Source organism: Cebidichthys violaceus, unplaced genomic scaffold (genome assembly GCF_023349555.1).
Source record: "Cebidichthys violaceus isolate CVI_PGR_0920_01 unplaced genomic scaffold, fCebVio1.0.p SCAF_5, whole genome shotgun sequence".
NCBI classification, from domain to species: domain Eukaryota; kingdom Metazoa; phylum Chordata; class Actinopteri; order Perciformes; family Stichaeidae; genus Cebidichthys; species Cebidichthys violaceus.
Window position 1 is genome coordinate 15963994 of NW_027176705.1, and position 21310 is coordinate 15985303.

The window sequence follows — 21310 nt, forward strand, 5'->3', positions numbered from 1 at the left end:
CACATCACAATTTCCAGCTCAGTTAGTTACATGCATGCTATTACTTATCCATTCAAACTTCTAAATGTTTCAAATATGTGATACATTCTGTATATTATGAAACTTTCAATTGCTATTAAAACTTTTACAAATATTTAACCTTTGGTGCATCGTAAAATTGCTCTTCTTTAAAATCTTCTGGAAAAAAACTCACTCTAAACCTGCTCCCATTCCCACAATTTGAACTCTTCATACATAAGTTCATGTCAAAAGACTCAAAACGTAGGAAAATGTGTGTTTATTCATACAATGTTGCTGTGGAAGCAAACAGACTTATACACTTGGCTATATGAGCCTGAAAGTGACAGGAACTCCAATCAAATCTCAGACATTATTGGTATTTTTCAGCTTTTAAAACCAGCACTAGTACTTAAAATCTTGAAATGGTTCACAAAGCTAGAATCTTAACTAAGACTAGAACATCTGAGCATATTACAGCAGCTTTCCTCCACTACCTGTCCTATGTGTGAATGGACATACCTCTTCCTGCCTGATCCCCTTCAACTTTTTACTCCAATCAGGACTCCTGTCTGTCACCAGAGGGAAAAAGTAGTCAGCAGGCCTATCATACCTCTGTTCTTAAAACATTACCTCCACATTAGAGGGTCAGATTCCCCCTCTTTCCCCACCCCATCAAAATAAAATTCCTAATAAGTGTAACTTATGAGTAACTTTCTTAAAAGGAAGCTCTGTGCAAGATGTATTTTTCAAAACAAATCCCCAAACTCTCTGTGTATGTTAACAGGAAACTAGGGATGGACCTAGTTTAAAAAAACAAAAGTGCACATAGTTCAACTCTTAGACCTCATGTCGTATCCTTATTCCAACAAAAACAATTAAAGTAAACTTCAGCTCCTTCTTAGTACACTTAAGCTCATTTAAATTAAACCTGCTGCTGCAGCCTACTGCTGGTTATAGATAATGATATGTGGCAGTAAATAAACAAATGACAGGTTACCATCGTTAGTCAAATTATTTTATTATTGCATGAACATGTATAATGTTCATGCAATAAACATTCATGTTCATGCAATACACATTCAAAATCAAAGGACTTGGATGGAAGTTATTTAAAACTTTTGTTTTTTATCTTTCTGTGCTTCTCAGACTTACAAAGACCCAATTCAACATACTCCGGACCTCTCTGGTACTTTATCGATATCTGGCCGCTCTGCCATTCTTTACGTATACATCATGAACTATATATATATATATATATATATATATATATATATATATATATATATATATATATCTATATATATATATAGATATATAGATATATAGATATATATATATATATATATATATATAGATATATAGATATATAGATATATATATCTATATATATATATATAGATATATAGATATATATATATAGATATAGCATACATATAGCATACATATGAAACACTACTAAGTAGCAGTATTAAAGCAGACTTATATCCCAACATACCAATAATAAACTTATCTTCACTGTACACAAATGAACAAACCATCAATATGTTGAGGTACGTGCAGAATTTGACTTGCCATATCAGCCATATATGCAGACAGCAGACAGATGGATTCATTTTCAATCATTGCACAAAAGATACAACCCATACACAAGGAAACAAACCTCTTGGCATTCGAGGTAAACAATGATTCTTGTTCCCATACAGGTTTATATTGATACAAGACTACAGCTAATGCAAGTTTATGTATCATCAACACTGTATTATTAGAAATTGTTATATATATAATTAAATTGTTAAATATATAACTTATATATTTAAGGTCATCCATTACAGTAGAACAATAAATTATTATATGACTAAATAAAATTTAAATAAAAAGTAACAGAGAAAGCAGATTTGAGGAAAATAATTTGTGTGAACAAATTACAAGAAATGATTACTCCGATAACTGCCGAGCTCTGTGGAATTATAACCTATGACATATTTGATTACAAGATAGCTAAATGTTCATATCATATTCTCACACACAACACCAAGAGCACATTGATGTGCTTATATATTTGCACATTTTAATTTACATATATAATGCATGTTGATAAGTCCCGTAAACACACATTTGAGTTGCATGTCTTAAGTAATAAATAAGTTCACAGTTCAGACTCGACAAAGAAATATATAAATTGTTGTATCGGGATTTTAAATCAGCTGCCAACACCACGATATTGCATCAGTGTATGAGAGCTACAGAGTTTATTGAAGAGTATATACTCACAAGTACCACATGGATGATAATGAGAAGCGTTGCTGCCTTTGGCCAGATGATCCTTTACCTTATAAAACATGTCTCTTCAGGTGTTCGGTCTGCTTTTTCACTGCATCATGCAGCTGGAGCTCGGCAGGAAGTCCTGGACATAAGTGATCACCGCCTTGGACAGGTAGGTCATGGTGCCAAAGCTGCCACTGGGGGCACTGTCGTAGAAAAAATTGCAGATTCCGGTCGCCGGGTCCTTCTCAAGGAAGTAATCACTGGCACTGTGGGATTTCTGGGTAAGCAGAGGCAGAACAGAGTGAAACCCGGTCAACATACTGTACATGAACATCCCTTCAAACTAAAATGTGCCTCTTGCCATCAGCTATCTCTGTACCTGGTCATTGAGGAAGAGGTCATTGGCCAGATGCAGGATGCGGTCCACATGTACAATGCCACCGATGCTGTCCACGTCCACGTCAGCTACCAGGCCCAGAACCATCAGAGTCTCCACGAGCAGCTGCCGGTACTCTGGTTGAGGGACGTGGTTCAGGACGGACTCAACCTGCACCGCAAACTTGATCTCTCCCTCTGTCATCTACAGAGAAAACACAGAGTTAAATACACACACACACACACACACACAGGAAGTCCTAAATCCAGCTTTAGTCTGTGAGACATTACTTCTCTGGTGGTGGACGAGGGCAACACATAGCCATCGATGGACAGGCCGTGGCACTTCTGCAGGATCTTCCAGACCTTCTGGTAGAAACCCACTGGTGCTCTGTTGATGGCTCCATCCAGCCTGCGTCTCCTCAGCCACTGGCCTTGCCTGTCCTCCCAGTGCAGCTGTCCATCTCCTGGACCGGGGCCCACTGGGGACAGGATCCCACTGGGGGTGGAGGGGCTGCTGCAGCGCTGTAGTGAGAGAACAGGAACATACTTTTACACGCATTCAATTGAGCATTTTACTGATTTTAAACCTTATCTTCATGTACTTTAAACACACTCCTTATATACACCATTGCACTTGTCAGTAGTGTCTGTATCACAGACTTTTCACCACAGGATGAACCGTTTTTCCCACACATGTTAGCACGTTTTTAAAAATCACTTCTTAAGAAATGATCATTGAAAACATTTTGTGAGTTGTTTGTTTAGTAGGGTTTCACTTCAATCGTTAATGGCATCTAGCTCTTGTTCCTATGGAGTTCAATGCACTGTTGTGAGCACTTTGTACAAATATATTTCATGTAAAATATAATGCAGTTATCCAGGTTTCAGAGCTTAAAAGAGTAGCTTTGTAATCCGACAACATTCTCACAATGGACAGTGAAAAAAGCGTCAAAATCGATGCAGCAGAAGTAAATAAAAAAATGTCTTCTCTTTAAAACCTGGTGCCTACATCACCCACAGTAGGACACGACCAACAACAGTCATGTCAGAGATTCGGGTGTGTTATGCTAGTAGCAGCAAATGTAGCATTGAGTCTCAAGCAGAGATGAGGAGCGGGCTGCAGAGGTCTGGCAAGCTTTCTAACTCCACACCAACAGATTTTCTCTCTTTTTCAAACTCGTCTTTAGCCTCAACTGACGCTCACTTAAGTGACATCACTTGAGGACATTGATCCAATTTCACGCAGCTCACTCTGGAGCCAAAAAAAGGTTTTAGGCAACCCCCCCAAGACCTGTGGATAGACTCTGATGTTTAGAATCAGTGGAGTTCCCCGTTAAGAGAATGATTACTATTCATAAGTACGGAGCATTCCCTCCTGCTCCGTCAGGTGTATGGTGGAGAGCCTTTTAAAAATAAGCAGTGTACTGGCAAGAGTAATAGCCTATGCAGGTGTGTCACACCATAACAAATACATGTAAATAAGGTTGAAATATACAGTCTCTCTCTCACACACACAAAAAATTATACTTTTAGCCCGTATCTATAGTTATACAGGCCATGCAATAATTCATGCATATTAACATCATGCTGTAGCACATTCTGCAATACATTTCATCAGACATGTGAAAGAACAAGGCTGGTGTTATTTAAAAAAAAAAAAAAAAAAATCTGTTATCAATAATGAATCTAATAAACAAATATCACTGCCAGCCTTACCCTTGAATGCAGAGACACAAAATCTTTTGGCGTCTACAGAAAATATGAAATACAAAACTACGGCAACCCTGCGGAGGACAAACCAAATTAATTTGGAAGCAGATGAGGTGAAATGGTTTACCGTGGAGCGAGGAGATGTGACATTGCTACTCAGGGAAAGTCCGCCGCTGAAGATCTACACATGGGTATGGATGACAGAGAGTTTGAGATGGTTCTATGGTTCTCATACTGCAGACATGATGATACTGCAGCCACACGGAGATGTAAGTCTAATTCAACTTGTGCAACTAGTGAGAAAGATTCTTGGAGGTAAAATGACTTTACTACTGATCACAAGAAAGACCATTTGACCAAAAGATGCCACTCCATGCCGAAATACTATCACAAAACGTGTGTGGGCTACTTAAAAGCAGCTTAATCAAGGTTTGAATTGGTTCAGGAACTCACAAATTGAATTGAAATGAATGAAAAATACCATCTTGACAGAAACCATTACTGTGTGATAGGAGTAGCCAATCATAATCTCCTACTGCTATGTGATGAAGTGAAAGTCGTTCTAGCTATGGAGGGCGCTGTGGCTGACGAAATGTTAAGAGCCAGCGAGGTGTATGACGTAAGGCTGACGTTAGAAACATGCTAAATATGATCAAACCCAACCCACACTGAGAGGCCGAGAGTCATCCAGCTGAAACCCAAAGCAAGAACACTGTTATTCTATTCAGACAGACAGACAGATATATATATCAAAGCACATGAAGCCCATGTCACAGCATACAAAAATACAAAAATACACCCCGATTACTGCCCTGTTGTTTTTTAATTTGTATTCCCACCTGTTTTATCTCACTCTTCAGCTTGTGTATTCCTGTGCGTTCAGTCTTGGTGGCTCCAGTGTGGCCGAGTTCATGGATGGAGATGGCAGGACTCGTGGCTGTTGACTGGATGGGGCGCACTGATGAACAGAGACAAAATCAAAACAAACAAGGCCATTGGACACTTATGCTCTAGCCTGGTTCCACACCTCTGAATTGCTGACCATGTCTAAAATGGTCAACAGCCATGCAAGTGGCTCTGTGAGGCGCTTTGAGCTAAATGCTCACACCAAAAGATGCCAAAAGACAATGCTAGAATGTTGATGTTTAGCCGGTATGTTGTTTACCACGTTCACCATCTTAATTGAACAATTGCTTCCATTTGCTGATTTGCATTTAAATATAAATTATAGCTGAAGTTGATGGAAATGCCGTTGGCTCTGCGAGCATTTGGTCACGTACCAAAGTATTGGACGAAGTGAAATGTTGACCTGCTGGCGGCGCTAGAGTGAAAGTTAAAAGATCACCGAAGTCAGCAGGATTCATCCTCTGGGGACCATGAATGTCAGTACGCAATGTCAATCCATCAAATAGTTGTCAAGACATTTCAGTCTGGACTGAAGTGGTGGATTGACAGACACACCAGCATGCTGCTGCAGCTACAGTGTCTTACAATTATTTGTCAGCTCTACTTGATTTTGGCTCATTCTGACATCTTTCATTGCCTAATTTATTCTCCAAACTTTCTCACTAAACTAAGGGTGCACCTTACATGACCACTCTCATATACTGTAAAGAGGAAACCGGAGAAACTCACTGCTCCTCTCCACCCCAAACTCTTTGCCACTGAGGATGTGATGCAGCAGGTTTTTCATGCCAAAAGGACTCAGGCTCATCAAACTCTCAGACGCCTCTTCCCCTACAGAGATGATACAAAGTTTATTTTGATTTTTTTCAACCACGCAGGGTAGTTTATGTCTATACACAGTGTTTGGCGCTTGGTTCTCCTACCAGAGCAGTGCAGGCTGCGAGCCAGCTCAGTGGCCATCACTTGCATGATGAGTCCTATCCTGAGGCGCAGCATGTCCCCGAACAGAGCAGGCTGGGAGCGCACGTACATGGCTAGATAGACCATGATTTCCTACATGGCACACACACACACACACACACACACACACACACACACACACACACACACACACACACACACACACACACAGCTGTAGCGTCTGAAAACAGTCCTGTGGCAACCCAAATGTTGATAGAGTTACCTGTGTGAGTACAGCTACACTGATGTCCTGACCACTGGCTTCATAGATGAGAGTGTTCAACTCCTCGGGAGGAAGTGGACTAAAAGGAAACAGGGAGGAGGAAGAGTTGGTTTACTATTTGGTAATGAATTTAACAAACCCTTAACGTGAGCACAACATCACTTCGGCCACACCAGCTTACACTGTGATGACTCTTTCCCTGGGTTCAGGAGGTAAGCCCACAGTCAGCTGCTTGTGATGGGAAATCAGATCTGTGCAGGCCTGAGGAGTAGACAAATGCAGGTTTATTCATTTATAAATTATTATAATGATCTCATAGTTGATTGATTCTGTAGAGGAGCCTCTTTTTAAAGTTATTCAGCAGGTGTTCAAAGTGTTCCTCAGAGTCACTTCATCATGGCAAGTACTAAAGTCAATCTTCGTTTGGAACGCTGTGCAGCTCTTTTCACTTTAAAAACACTTTTACACATTTTTTTTTTCATATTGTGCACTAGAAACAAAAGGCAAATTCCTCGTATGTAAAAACCTACTGATTCTGATTCTATATGTTATGGTGCTGTTTTTCTAACGGCCAATAGAGTCTTTTCTTTATTTTGATAGATGGACAGTAGTGGACAGTAGAACATGGTTTGATAGTGACTCAACCATGAATTATACACTTATGCTAATTCATACTGTTGATGTTTGGATCAGGGCGGATTCTATAAAGGCGGTTTAGATATGAAAGAATGTGTGTCAGTTTTCTGTTTTGTCGATCAGAGAAGATCACTTTAGTGGGAGGAAAACTAGACAAAAGGCAAGACATTTTTCTTTGTGGAATGTTACAGTTATAGGCGACTTGTTTTGCTACACTCGGAAACAGTTTGATAGGCTTTTTATTCTGTATTGAACTCTGTATAACTTTTAATTTACTGAATCTTTACCATCAACATCGTCTGTCAACAACTCAGCAAACCCAACGTGTTCAACTTGCTTGGCATCTATAACGAAATAATGTGAGTCTGCTGCTACAGAGAGAAGAACACTTTCAAAATGTCCCTTTAAGCCCCTCTGGGTGACGTCACAGACAAGTGTGCCAATCAAGGATCTGCAAGGCTCCTCTCAATTCCTGAGTGAGGTCCAAAGGTTTTGTATCAGGCCTAAAATGTTAGACTTATTCAGGACCAACTGTTTGTTGCTGACAAAGAACTCGTCTCTAACTGTGACAGAAAATGACTATGACTTCTTCTTACTGACCTCGGCGAGGACCTCCACTCTCTTGCGTAGTATCCCAGAGATGTATCTGATGAGTCCCCACTCTTTGCAGGCTCCGGCTTGAGCATACAGCTCCTCCAGCAGGGAACGCACGCTGACCCCGCCCTGCCCGGGACCTGACAACTCCACCAGCCAATCAGCTCCTCTGGTAAAACAAAAAAAAAAAACACAGGATGGGTCAATACACAAAAAACATTTACCTATTAGTGTGTCAAAGCTGAAAATGAGCTTGTGCGTGTGCGTAGCTGTCTCTATGTCCGTACTTCATCGCGTAAAGGATGTAGAGTATGTCCGCCTGGTCCTGCAGAGTCGGACACTCTCTCAGCTGCCTCACCAACGCTGCAAAGTCTGTGTTGCCCTGGGAGTCTCGAGGCAGGTGCAATTCTGCAGCGCTGTGGGACTTGCGAGGGATGCCAGCGTGAGACAAATATACCTCAGAGCAACAGCGACGTCATGAGAGAAACAAGCTTCTGCTGCGCCTACCTTGTGCTGCTTTACATTTGGGCCATGCTGATGAGGAAGAAGAGGAGGAGGAGGAATTTCTAGTAGGTTGAGAGCTTTGCGGCGTTTGTTCTTGACAGGCGTCACAGGTAGATACATGGAAGATTCTGAAATACACAAATTCAGACAATGTGTAACAGTGAAGGGAAAGAGGAGAGCTTTTGAGGCGCGGCCAATTCATTTTCATTTCCGGTGTATCTAGTTTAACGTGATTTGTATTGCACCACTAAGAGATTTCTAACCCGGTTAACAACCTCAACACAATGGGCTTTTACTTTGTTGCGTTCAGAATCAGATTTGATTTAGAGTTGACAGGAGTGAAAGAACAAGTTCAGTAAGTGATTTCAAACAATCTAATTGTGCCCCTAAAACCACATGTTTTGTGGCTGCATTGAATTATGGGTTATTGAGGCGATTATCGGTCAATATTTATATTAATCTGCAGGAGGAAGAAAATAAAAATTGCATAGCAAACAGAGTTTGTTCTTTCTTTTTCCCCATTGATTTGGCCCATGCCAATCGATATCTGCAACGTTTGAGTGAAGCTTAACGTTCAACCTTAATCAAACCCCAACCATGGAGGCAGCATTACAGGAAACACTATGCACCGGGGAAACAGACTTTGAAGTATTCGTCTGATTCCTAATAACTCACTAGCAACAGTCAGGCCCTGGACCTGGGCCATGAAGGACAGGATGTCTCTGGTGGTGTGTTCAGCACTGAATACGTGGTGCTGCCCCCTCTGGATGGGAGGAAGATGGCACTTGGTGGTGGTGCTGTGAAGAAGCTGGGTGAGGTACTGGTCAAACATGTCTTTTGAGCCCTCTGAAGTTAATAAAACATACAAACAACAAAATTCCTTACTTACAGCTCAATCGAGTATGACTTACAGGAACACACACTTCATCAGCAACTACCTGAGGGCCCACAGATGTTGTATTCCTGTCCATATTCTTCTTCTTCATCATCCTCCTCATCCTCATCCTCGAGTAAGCTGTCGTCGTCTTCTTCGTCCAGGAAGCTGAGGTGAGTGTGGAACGAAGTGGTCTGGACACTGGAGAGGTCTGACATCTGCACCCTGCGACAACATCCACACTGTCATGCGTCAGACATTTCAACGCACTAATAGTATGACGTGTCTGTGTCACAGATAGAAACAGACCTCGCTCCAGCAAAATAGCCATCCTGTAGCTTCCTGAGGGTTGCTAGGATACACGGATCGATCGCATCTCCATCTTCAACTGGACATAAAAAGTAAACAAATGCCGTGAAGCGCAGTGAAGTAAACGGACAAAATAGCAATATGGAATGTAACCGAGACCTTTTTGGCCAGAGTTCCACCTTTATGTTTTCCACCAAACATGTTTTGGATCAGATTTCTACAAGCTGCTGGAATGTAAATTAAATGCGAGAAGATTTCATCAAAACTTCCAAAAACACTGAAAACCTAATCTGTGAGACTGGTTCACTAAAATAAGATAAGAGCCTTATTACCCAGCATGCTGCTGGTGATAGGAAAAGTCAGCGTGGGCCGCCCTGTCATCCTCCAGCAGGAGGAGAGATAGGCCAGCTCCGTTCGCAACATCTCCACAATCATCTGGTTGTCCAGCGCCAGGTAGAAATGGTGCTGATCCAGAAACTGGAGGACAGGAAAGAAAGAAACGGACAGAAAGAAAGGAACCAATGTATTAATCAGTCGTATTACCACTTCCATGGTTGTGATTATGAGCATTGCAACATCTCAAGCCAGTTTTACCTGGGGGGTGAATATATATGAGCGATCTCTGATCTCGTAGAATTTGGACGTTCCCAGAACTCCAATGTGTCTGTAGGGCCTCCCGCTCAAGCTCAGCTTCTTGCAGTTCCCTGTGGCAAAGACACAACGTTGCTCTTATTATGACACAAACACGCACCTGCACACTGAAGAAAGGAGCGCTTGGTGCTCGTTTACCCAGTCTGACATAGACATGGCTGAGGATGCGAGCAGGCATGACCCTGATGGGCAGAACTTCTGACATCGTCTGGACCACGACCCCATGATCGCTTAGCAACTCCTTGATCATCTCTGACTCTGCTACAACACAAACTGACACATAAAAAGAAATGCATTATAATCTGCCTCCAAGAAGGGAATCTGTATATAAACCAATGCTAACATCAGTACAGCACATAAAGTGTGAGTCTTCATTCTTCTTTGCTCAATTGACGCACACAATGGAGTTTTGGTTATTTCTTCTTTGTTACTTTCTGTACCTTATTTTTCACTTCCAATGGGGTTTAACCAATTTCTTTTTTTTATCTAACCTCTGGGCTGACATTTCTTTTAAACTAATGATCAATCACTAACCTTGTACCACAACATCTGGCTTGAAGTTTGTAGAGAATCTTCTGTTGAGGGGATCTATCTCTCCTGGTGCTAAAAAACCCTGAAAACATAAAGGAAAAGAGAGAAGTTATTACAGAGGCAAACAATGGCAGTGTTTTTATGTTTACTAAAGAGATGTAGTTGTATGGCTCCATTGTCTATTGTAGACATCTTGTAAAAATACATTTATTCCTCATTTACAATAAAACACTAAAAATCAATCTTTTTTTTCCAGACAGTTGCCAAGTGTTGCAAGCCAACATAAGTGGTGGTGTTCTTGGGACACGGTGAATACCTCGGACAGAAGACAGCCCAAGATGTAGAGCGACTGTCCCCACATGTGCGGCAGCTGCCCCATGGCCACCCTGTCCACTGAGTGAGGATTGCTGTACTCCTCCTCCACCTGTTAAGAGGCAAAACATACTGGTAGTATGTATATATATATATATATATATATATATATAAAATCCTTGGACAGACCTAAAACAAAGAGATTAAGTAGACCCAAATAAAAAAAGATGATTAGACAATGATGGCACTATCAGGCTGTTAGCGTGGCTGAACTATAAAGAATACGTAAAAACTTATCAACACTAGAGGTAATTAATACCAGCATAAAATAACAGATTAACTGACGTTGATTTTGTTTTTGTCATTTAATTTACAGCAGGTTCAGTATTTAAGGCTTGTTCAGAGTAGAGATGTAACCTGGTCTGCTCATTTTACTGCTTTTTTGACAAGAATGTAATTAATGCAACACAATACTATGCAACTGAATATCGTATATCCATGAAAAACAAAGGTTTTCAAAGTTAAAGACCAGTCCTGTTATCTCCATGTAACAGTTAATCTCAAATCTTTCATGACTTCAGACAATGCAACTAGAATGAGACTGGAATAAAAAGGTACATCCGCCATACTTGTCCGACGGAGGTGGGATACCTTGTCACGAGGCACAGCATAAAGCTCAGGCAACAGTTTGATGCCGTTCTTCCCTCTGATCAAAATGCCCTCCAGTGCCTCACGGTACTCCTGCACCTGTCCAAGGGCACACAGTCATGTGTTCACTACTACATCTGCAGCAGAAGCCATTCAAAGTGACTCCACGACTGTGTGAGTACAGTAGAAACAGGACCAGTGTGTTTGGCTGTATTACCTGCACGTGGTCTCCAGCAAAGACACCGTCCAGGATGAGGTAGGTCCAGAACACGGGCCACTCGCACTCGATGTTCTCAAACAGCTTGAGCTCTGCGGGATCGTAGTGCAGTCGAGATGGGTCCTAGTGAGAAAACAGACAGGGAATGCAGTAGACCCTTCCAGCTCAGATTATACATACATATTGATACAATTATCCTGTCCCTGCTGCAGGATTTCTACAGTTCAATACATTATAAATCCCAGCATTTAGATGAAAATCGTACCTCTTTAGGACAAAGATATCCATCCCGGATGAAGCGGCAGCAGCCATAGCGACCCTGAAATTACACCAAAGAGTGGAAATGTCAGAATACTGACTTACATGTACAAGGAGAAAGGAGTAGAGGGTAAGACACTGAACTGTTGTAGCGTTTCTGTGCAGAGTGTGTCGCGTCTTGCTCAGACCGCACCTGCAGTTTGCTTATGATCTCCGACTTAGTTATGGCCACCAGGTCAGCATCCTCGACGGCAAAAGCAGGGAAGGAAATGACAGACAGAAGACCGGCGTCTATCTCCTTCGACGTTGACGCTCTCGGCAGCATGGAGCACAGGATGGACTGAGGGGAAGCACATCAGACATGCTCAGCAGGAGAAAGGTGAGCAGAGACGATGCTGAGGGGGGGGCTGAGAGGACAAGCCAACGGTACCTGGCAATGTTCCACTTCATCAGGCAAAACGTGGATGACTGACTTCGGGCCCCCATGGGCACCAAAAAGATCCAGCTCATCTATGGCCTCCAGGGCTGCCTGCGAATCACCACAATGCACACAAAGACATATTTTACACAACACTTCCCTCTTGTGGTCATTATGTATTGTATATCATAAATGTTGGCAACAATAACCTGTACCTTAGCAATTCCTACAGAGCTGCCATTGAGCTCGGGGATGCCCTGGTTGGTCTTGTCACCTCGCTCCCACATCCCATAATCCTACAGGGGGGGATGAATGTAATGACATCATTTTTTTTCTTCTTCTCTAAACGCTCCCCATTTCTCTGAATTGTAGAACTCCACCAATATAGCATTGCACTACTATAATAGATCGGATTCACGAAGAAGAGTCCAAAGATGTAGATTTTTTGGGAATTTCACACATTCTTCTTCCTTGCCAAAACTGTGCAGCCACAATACCCAGAATTCAACTCCAGCTAGTAGCTGGGATGAAGAGCAGCCTACAGCAGGCTCACTTCACTCCACATCCAGATTTTTTTTCATGTTCAAAATCATCAGCCCCAACCAACAATGACATCACTCGAGGCGATTTATGCTGGAGGAACGCTGCTGAAGCAATATATTTAAACGAGCTTTTGCTCTGCTTGTCTCTCTTCAGTCAACCGAGTGTCAGCTTCTACCTCTTGCTTTCTTTAAACCAAACACCCACTGAAAATGTTACTCACCGCCACTTTGTAAGCAGCCTCTATGTAGAAGACCAGGTTTTGGATGAAGGCCACTTCATCCAGGTTTGAGATGATGCGAAGACCTGCGTGATAACGTGACACACTCAGCGAACAACTCATTGGTTAGGTACGAGGACCTGCAGTGCTAGCTAGAAGGGGAGCTGGCCAAGCAGGGAGGGAGCATCGCTGTTTGCTACGGTGTCTTTGTTGATACTACGCAAGAGTCAGAACATTTTCAAATCCTTATGGCAAAAATGTGTGGCGTCTTTTAAAGCAAAACAAATCCCCTTTAGCGGGCAATGGGAATGGTACCTGAGGCTGTCATCTGTGCAAGCATCAGCAGGTAAATAGAGGTGGCATCCACCTGGAGATGGCCCCACTGGTCGTCTCCGACAACCGTGGCACAGGTGGGAGTATGGTATTTGGCATGCAAGCAGTCCGTCGTACTCTGGGTGTGTTTGAACTTCTCCACCTTGGCCACCTGAAGACACATGAACATGCAAACTTCAATACACAAAACACACACAAATATCCATGGTGTTTGTCTCGGCCAGAAGATACTAAAAAAGGGATATTAGCATAAAAAGTCAAGACTCCTAAATGGTTGTAATTTTTCGTGGGGTTGTTTAGCCATTAAAGAGCGGAAAGGACATTAGAAGAGAGAGATGGGGGATGAGATAAAACAAAAAGGTCCACAACATACAGATTTCTGAATAAACATTACTTAAAAATTAACAGTTAGATGAATGAATCCCAAAGAGTGTGATACATGCACAGTAGAATCCCACTTATGCTCCATATCCTGTTATTGATCATATGCAGGACAGAGCGCTGACATGAAAACGAATCACCTTGTTATTCACATCCCTGTTCACATGATTATAACATTATAAAGGCTGTCACTGTCAGCCGTTTCCCAGTCAGTAATATATTTATGTCTGCTGATGATGATATCGCTGCAGCAGAGGAGGAAGCCTCTTTGCTTAATGGCTCCCGGAGCACTGCGGCATTTTAGCACTCTGCTGTGAATTTGGCATCTTTGTCTTAATTCCAATAATGCAAGATGAGAACAACAAACAATACACAATGTGACTGGAGCTTTTACTTCAACACATTGTTAATAATTAGTTTGTTTTATCTGTCTGACTAACTGCCGATGTCGTGCCTGTGCAGATAGCAGCCGACTGTGGTCAGAGAGCTGGAGAGGCTGTTTACATAAAACAGTCTGTATAAATACCACGGTGCCCCAGATAACATGTTGTGGTTTCTAAGAACCAGAACACACATTTACCCTTATCGGATTTTCCACCACAAGGATATGATGTTTAAATGTGCAAACAGCTGCGTCTTACCTGTCTCATCATGCACTGAAGAAGTCCCTGCATCAGTTTCACCACACTCTGCCGACAAACAACATCCGTAAGCTACGAAAATCCAACAAAACATCACCACAATCCAAACTGTTTTCTGTTTGTTAGTAGAAAAGAGACGAAACGTCACAAATCCCTTTGCCGATTCTAATCGCTGCGTTCAATTCGGCTCAAAGTTCGTTCACTTTTTGTGCTAAGCTAAGCGGTCACATCCCCGCTCAAATGCACTTCAGTGTGAACGTCAGTAAATGAATGCATCGCCGCTGAAAGACACCTTAGTGCATGCATCAATAAGTGATGATTAAAATAAGTACTGCATTAATCTTTTTTTATTACAGAGTAATCAAGCATTGTATTAAATGTATTGATTCATTGGTAATCATTACATCTATAATAACTTGTCTAAAGCGCTAAAAGTGATATTTGCATACTTACTCTGACTAACAGCCAAAAATCCAAATGATGTAATTTGTAATAATACTATATATGAATAAAAAGAAAATGTTAAATTTTGTGAAGTTGTAACCAAGATTTTTATCGCTTAATTACTTTACTTTCCGACACAACAAATTGGTTCTTTTAACTCTTTCAATTAAGAATGATGGCTGATTAAAAATCTTCTTTTAGCACTGATTTAATTATTTTACCATGTTAGATCTGTAACAGCTTGAAAAATCAATTTGAGAAAAATAAATCTTGTTTTAGATTAATGGGATGTATTCTACATTTGTGTAAACTAAGTAGATGTGATGCGGCACACACCCCAAGCTTGCTACTGTGGAACATTAATCCACCATAACTGGTTGGACAAACAGACCCCGGTGTGAACATTAACCCTCTCTCTGTCCAAAGCACACCTGCTCCAGTTCGTAGGCCTTGGCCTTGTCTTCATCGCGGTCTGCGTTCTTGCGGTACGCCATGCCCAGCCCCCACACGGCCAGGACGCTGTACACATTATCCCTCACCCAGGCATCCTTCTTCTGGGCACTGGCAGGGAGAAGTCCTGTCACTGGGTTCTGAAACACACACACACACACACACACACACACACACACACACACACACACACACACACACGCACACAGTAAGGACAGGGTGGACATGAGGAAGACAAGCAGCAAATCCTCACATCCGAGAAGCTGAAGCCTGTTCAGCATTTCTGTTTGGAAAACGAAACCTTAAGTCGATTTTCAAAATATTTGACAAGTCATTTTTATGTTAATTGTTCAGACAATTACTCAGCTTTAACTCTAAATAATTGAATCTGTGATAAGGTTTACTGTTGACAGTTGCTTTTGTCCTAGAAACACTAGCATTGAACATTAATGAAAATAGAAGGCAGGAGACATCAATAAAACATAGTCAAAGTATCAGTTCTCTATCAATGAGAGTAAATGTGACCTTAAGTTGGGTTTGTGCAATTTATAATGTTTTTGGTTGAAGAACCTGAGACTTCCTAGTCTGTCCCTCCCTCCCTCCCTCCCTCTGAAACCAAACCTACACCCTGGCATATTCATGCTGTGTAAGGAAAGTTGGCACTGTTGTCCATCAGCTGTGAACCCTCTGGGTCACACCTTTATAAACTTAGACAGCTGCTGACTGTTGAAGGACAGATAAAGGCGCATACTCCAGAGGCCGAACTTTGCTCACGCCTTGTTTATTTCTGTGCGGCTCGATCTGGTTGAACCTCAACCTATACGGGCTGCAAAACACCTGCATGCCTGACATACTTCTGCAGGAGATAACAGAGGGCTCGATGACGACGCTAACAAACATCTACGAAAACAGTTCCCATTTAATAAAATACAGTGGTGGAAAGTAAGAAAGTGCAAAGGCTCCAGTGCAATTGTGAAATACTTGTACGTTAACTTGCTTATTTGATTTGATGCTGCTTTAGACTTCAACTCCACTATTTTGGAGGCAAACATTGCACTTTTTACTCCACGTTGTGATCTTTCTTTACCAATGATTAAACAGATACATTCTTCTGAAATGGGCCATGTTGCATAACAAGTACTTTTGAATGTTTTGATGCAAACATATGTACATGTATGGAAGTACATGCAGAACATGTCTGCCCTGTGGTACTGCTGTTTCTCTCCCGTATGCTGCCGTGTATTTCCGGACTCACCTGGTGGCACAGGATAGTCTCTTGGATCAGCCTGGCGTAGCCGTCCAGCCTCACTCCAGAGTTACTGCGGCTCCTCATCCTCACTGCGCACACAACACAACAAGTTATGTCTGGGCAAGTAGCTAGCACCGAAGGCTCGTCAGTAAATATGACCGTATGGCGAATACAGCGACTAAATGTAGCTCGATCACTGAGGTAACTTACCACGTAAGGGTTACAGATCCATCCCTCCAGTCCTGCGGTTTGATGTGACAGCGTCGCCGCTCTGCAGAGGCTGCTGCTCGGCTACAGCTCGCTAGTCGTAGCTAGTAGCGTCCAGCTGTTTTTGACAACTCGAACATCACAAGCCTGTGTTTACACACACACACACACACACAAACACACGCAGCCCGGCTCTCCGCTCAAGCCGCTGGGCGTGTAGAGTCAGGCCTTTCCGGTGACACGTGAGGTTTCACAGGAACAGCGCACGTGCAGAGGACTTATGTGAGCAACTCAACTGTACATCCGCTCTGGAAAAAAAATATTACATGATGTTCTTGTTGTTTGAGTGTCTGACGACAGGGGGCGCCACATGACCCCCTATTTCTTTATTTTCCAATGTGTCAGGGAACAACGCAGATGGAAACAGGCAGGAACTTTCCCAAAAGGCTTATTATAAAATAATATGTATAATCAATCAACTAAAAATAAGTTCCCTGAATGTAACAGCCAGAGCAATGATAACATTAACAAGGAGAACAGTCAGATCAGCCAGGATCAAACTCGCCAGCTTTTGCTGTTCGCTTCTACAAGAAAAACTGATCACTTAGACTCTGAACATTTAACCTCTAAGTGTTTTAGATATGATGGATTTAAATGGACAAAATGCACAACAGAATATTTCATTTGAGGCAGGAAGAATTTAAAACTGAAACCATCTGATGAATCTAAAGTCTAAAACTTAAGTCCACATCATGAACTTCACCAAAATTAAGTGTGAAGTTGATAGTTTTCCTCTAAAATGTCACTTCAATCAAAAACAGACAAAACTTTACAACAATCTTACCTTGAACCTTGAAATATTGTTGCATCAAAAATAACCGGGTTCTTGCTGAAGTAATATCCACAGAAATACAGTCCAGAGTCAGATGAATTCACTTGTTTGATTTTGAGGAGAACAGTAGAGATGTTTTGATCTCATTTCAAATCTTCCATTTATAAATGCATAGAATATAACCGGCCATAACATTTCCTTTAAATACACTTTAAGATAAGTCAATAGTTTCATTGGTGGGTTAAACTTATTTATTCTCAACTCATCATAACTCTCACTATAAACCCTCCGTCATCATTGACCTCATGGCTCCTCCTCCATCAAACATCAATCGAGATAAACTTGGACAGAAAGAGAAAATGTACTGTAATCATCGAAAATGTTGCATAAATAGTTGATTTTTATGATCTGCTGGCAGTATAACTAACAAGTGTTTACACTGTGTGACTAATTACAGGAACAGCATATTTATATCACAGTATTGTATGATAACAAAGTTAATTTTCCACCCAGTTTGGCTGTTCAACAGACCTGTCCTATTATAAAACACATGAACATGATGTGAAAAAAGGTTGAGATTGATGTTGTGGGTGAAGGTCAGATTGAGATTGGCGTTGTGGTTGAAGGTGAAGGTGAGTGGCTTCCCTGCCTCTTTGCTGACGAGGAGGAGGAAGAGGACAAGGAGGAAGACGTCGGGTCCGACTGAGAGAGCGAAGATTCTGGGTATGATTCCATGTTCGAGGACGAAGAGGACGAAGAGGATGAAGAAGATGTAGAAGATAAAGATGACCCTCTCACCCAACGGTTCCCACCTCAGAGTTTCTGGCAGGAAATGCGATGAGGACTGACTCCTCCTCTCTTTCCCGCTGGCCATCCTCTCTCCTTCCCTTTTGGTGTGGATCGTCCTGAAGAGGCTCCGCTCCCAGTCCCCAAGGGGTCAGAAGACTCCAACAAGAGGAGCAGGGAAGAGGACCGCACGAAGCAGGCAAGTGTGAAGAGTCAGAGGACCAGAAAAGAGGACTACAGGGAGTCAGCGCCCTCCACTTCAGGCCTCGAATCCTCCACCAAGAAGACCAGAGAAGAGGACTACAGGGAGTCAGCGCCCTCCACTTCAGGCTTTGGCCCCTCCACAAAGAAGAGCCGGGAAGAGGACTACAGATGGTCTCCACCCTCCACTTCAGGCCTCAGCATCCCCACACACAGAAGATGCTGGCTGTGAGATGAAGACAGCGACTCGGATTGAGACCGACAGCCTGTTTGCTGCAGGATTGTAAAACCTTTGTGTCTGGCAGGACTGATAAAGCCCCAGACAGCCTTCCCTCACGTCTGGTGGGGATAGGTAGCATCCTGCAGCAGAGCTTTTAAATATCTCTTCTTTGTTGATTTTCCTTTTGAGTAATGGTTGATGCTACATACAGAAACCAGAGGTAAGTTATCAGTGAATGGTTGTTACTCTCTGTTGTGTTGTTTTCTTTATAAAGTCTAGATGTCTTTACCAGACAGAGGTAAGTCAACACTTAATACAAATATGAACACAAGTCCCCTGAAAGTCTCACAACAGTTATTCAAAGATTGTTCATTTTACTCACTCTACTTGTTATTGTTAGGTGTAGGTGGCTGTACCAGACAGATGTATGGTAAAAATTACTAACGTTAAGAAAAGTCTCCAAGTCTCTTTTACTCAGGTAGCAATGGCTGTAACAGACCTTCAGGATTATACACACTGCACCAACCTCCTCTCAAGAAGCAACGTGGTAGACTCAACATCTAGGGTCTCCTTGACAACAGAGAAGATGTGTATACTTCGGACCAGATAAGAAGGATGGAGGACTACAGGACCAGATGAGAAGGATGGAGGACTACAGGACCAGATAAGAAGGATGGAGGACTACAGGACCAGATGAGAAGGATGGAGGACTACAGGACCAGATGAGAAGGATGGAGGACTATAGGACCAGATGAGAAAGATGGAGGACTATAGGACCAGATAAGAAGGATGGAGGACTATAGGACCAGATGAGAAGGATGGAGGACTATAGGACCAGATAAGAAGGATGGAGGACTATAGGACCAGATGAGAAGGATGGAGAACTATAGGACCAGATAAGAAGGATGGAGGACTACAGGACCAGAGTGGCAGTCGCCTTTCTTTCAGTGGGCTGAGTAAGTAATCCCTCACTAAGATTAAGTATCAGAAAAAGATTACATCATCGGAGGCCAGATTCAACACAACAATGTAAAGGTTGTATAGTTGAGTTCAAAGTATTCATCTCTCGTGTTCGGTGTCTCACAGGGCAGGACTCCTCTGTGCTTTTGTTTCACTCCTGGGGCAGCTGAGAGTGGACGTCAACAACCCATCATCCCAGGAAGACCCAGACCCACCACAGACCACTGAACCACTCTCAGCAGCACTCCAGTGAGTCAGAGACCCAGTGAGTACGGTTACGTTCTCCCTGCCCCTACGACACCACCCATCAGCCGAGAGGACGAGGAGCGTCCCGTCCCCACCGGCACAGAGGACGTTGTTTGTCTCCATCTGCTTCTTCTTGGGTTTGGGAAGCTCCTCACACACACAGGAAGCTGTCAGCAGCTCTGTGCATCTGCTCACAAATCAAGGAGACAGACGGTTCAGGATGAACGAGAAATAATTCTAAAAGCTTTAAAGTATTTGATTTGTCAAATAGAACAGTGTATTAATGTAACCTGTTTGTAGAGTATGTAAACGGTTTATCTCTGAAAAGTTCAGTGAAATAAATGTACATAAAAATTAAGTATTTTATATTAATATTAGGTCATTAATCAAACCAAAAAGGGTGGTTACTTTTATCCAGAATGTTATATTTCATATTTGTATTGGGTTATTGGCCCATACTAACTATGGCTATTTTGACCTTGTAATATCTATATATTTCTGCTGCTTTCAGCATTTATTTTTCCCCCATTGCTTCTATTTTTCATCTTTAAATTGTAATACATTTTAAAATATTAAACCTGGCAAAAAGAATACGTCATGTCAGTTGGCAGCAATCAGTAACAAATACTAAAATAATATGTCTTCACTCTAACAATGCAACGAAAGCAATGAATCAATGCATCATATTCGTATCGATAAGATTCTCAATTACATAAATCCAAAAGGGGGCGTTGTCTGACAAAAAGACCAAGGCAGTAAATGAAATGAGTTCATGAACGTGCTTTTACTACCAAACGCATAACTAGATGGAGAACACTGTAACCGTAAAATAAAAAAAACAGAACAGTTCTACCTCAAACAGCAGGATTTGCATTAATGGAGGTCCTCAGGAATCTTATGACAAGAGAATATGAGCCCAGCAATGTGGCACGTTTGTTCCAAATTGTAAAATGAATCTATTATAATGGTCCCTTTCAACTATGCCACAGTACACCATTGGACTCCTGCTATAATCACATTTCATGACTGAAGATTGATTTACAAACTTACAGGTTTGAACAAAAAAGCTAAACAAAGCTAACGCTGGCCTAGGTTGTGTTTGACAAACAGTCTTCCTTCCCATTCAATAGAGGGGTGTCTGCAACAAAAACCTGAGAACCTGCAAAGCCAACTCCCCTCACATTTTATACATTTTTTTTATTTTAT

General features: G+C 42.0%; 1 protein-coding gene across 4 annotated transcripts; it reads right to left on the reverse strand.

Moving 5' to 3' along the window:
- Window positions 1-269: 269 nt before the first annotated feature.
- On the reverse strand, window positions 270-17152 carry phka2 (phosphorylase kinase, alpha 2 (liver)). Of its 4 annotated transcripts, XM_068730362.1 has the most exons (33): window positions 16863-17152; window positions 16659-16741; window positions 15385-15543; window positions 14510-14557; window positions 13470-13638; window positions 13158-13240; window positions 12610-12690; window positions 12407-12505; window positions 12170-12316; window positions 11984-12037; window positions 11719-11841; window positions 11505-11600; window positions 10858-10965; window positions 10545-10623; window positions 10149-10283; window positions 9954-10063; window positions 9692-9836; window positions 9360-9438; window positions 9115-9275; window positions 8852-9022; window positions 8180-8304; window positions 7960-8096; window positions 7679-7841; window positions 6624-6703; window positions 6443-6521; window positions 6183-6312; window positions 5989-6090; window positions 5193-5311; window positions 4481-4534; window positions 2932-3165; window positions 2645-2845; window positions 2330-2542; window positions 270-569 (listed from the first exon to the last, which is right to left on the reverse strand). In XM_068730362.1, the coding sequence occupies exons 2-32, from the start codon at window positions 16734-16736 to the stop codon at window positions 2369-2371; spliced, it is 3723 nt and encodes a 1240-aa protein (XP_068586463.1). In that variant the 5' UTR covers window positions 16737-16741; window positions 16863-17152; the 3' UTR covers window positions 270-569; window positions 2330-2368. The 4 variants fall into 4 exon arrangements, with proteins under 4 accessions (XP_068586463.1, XP_068586462.1, XP_068586465.1 ...); XM_068730361.1 differs by lacking the exon at window positions 270-569 and having other exon boundaries at window positions 1398-2542; XM_068730364.1 differs by lacking the exons at window positions 270-569; window positions 4481-4534 and adding an exon at window positions 5021-5044 and having other exon boundaries at window positions 1398-2542.
- Between the last annotated feature and the right edge of the window lie 4158 nt (window positions 17153-21310).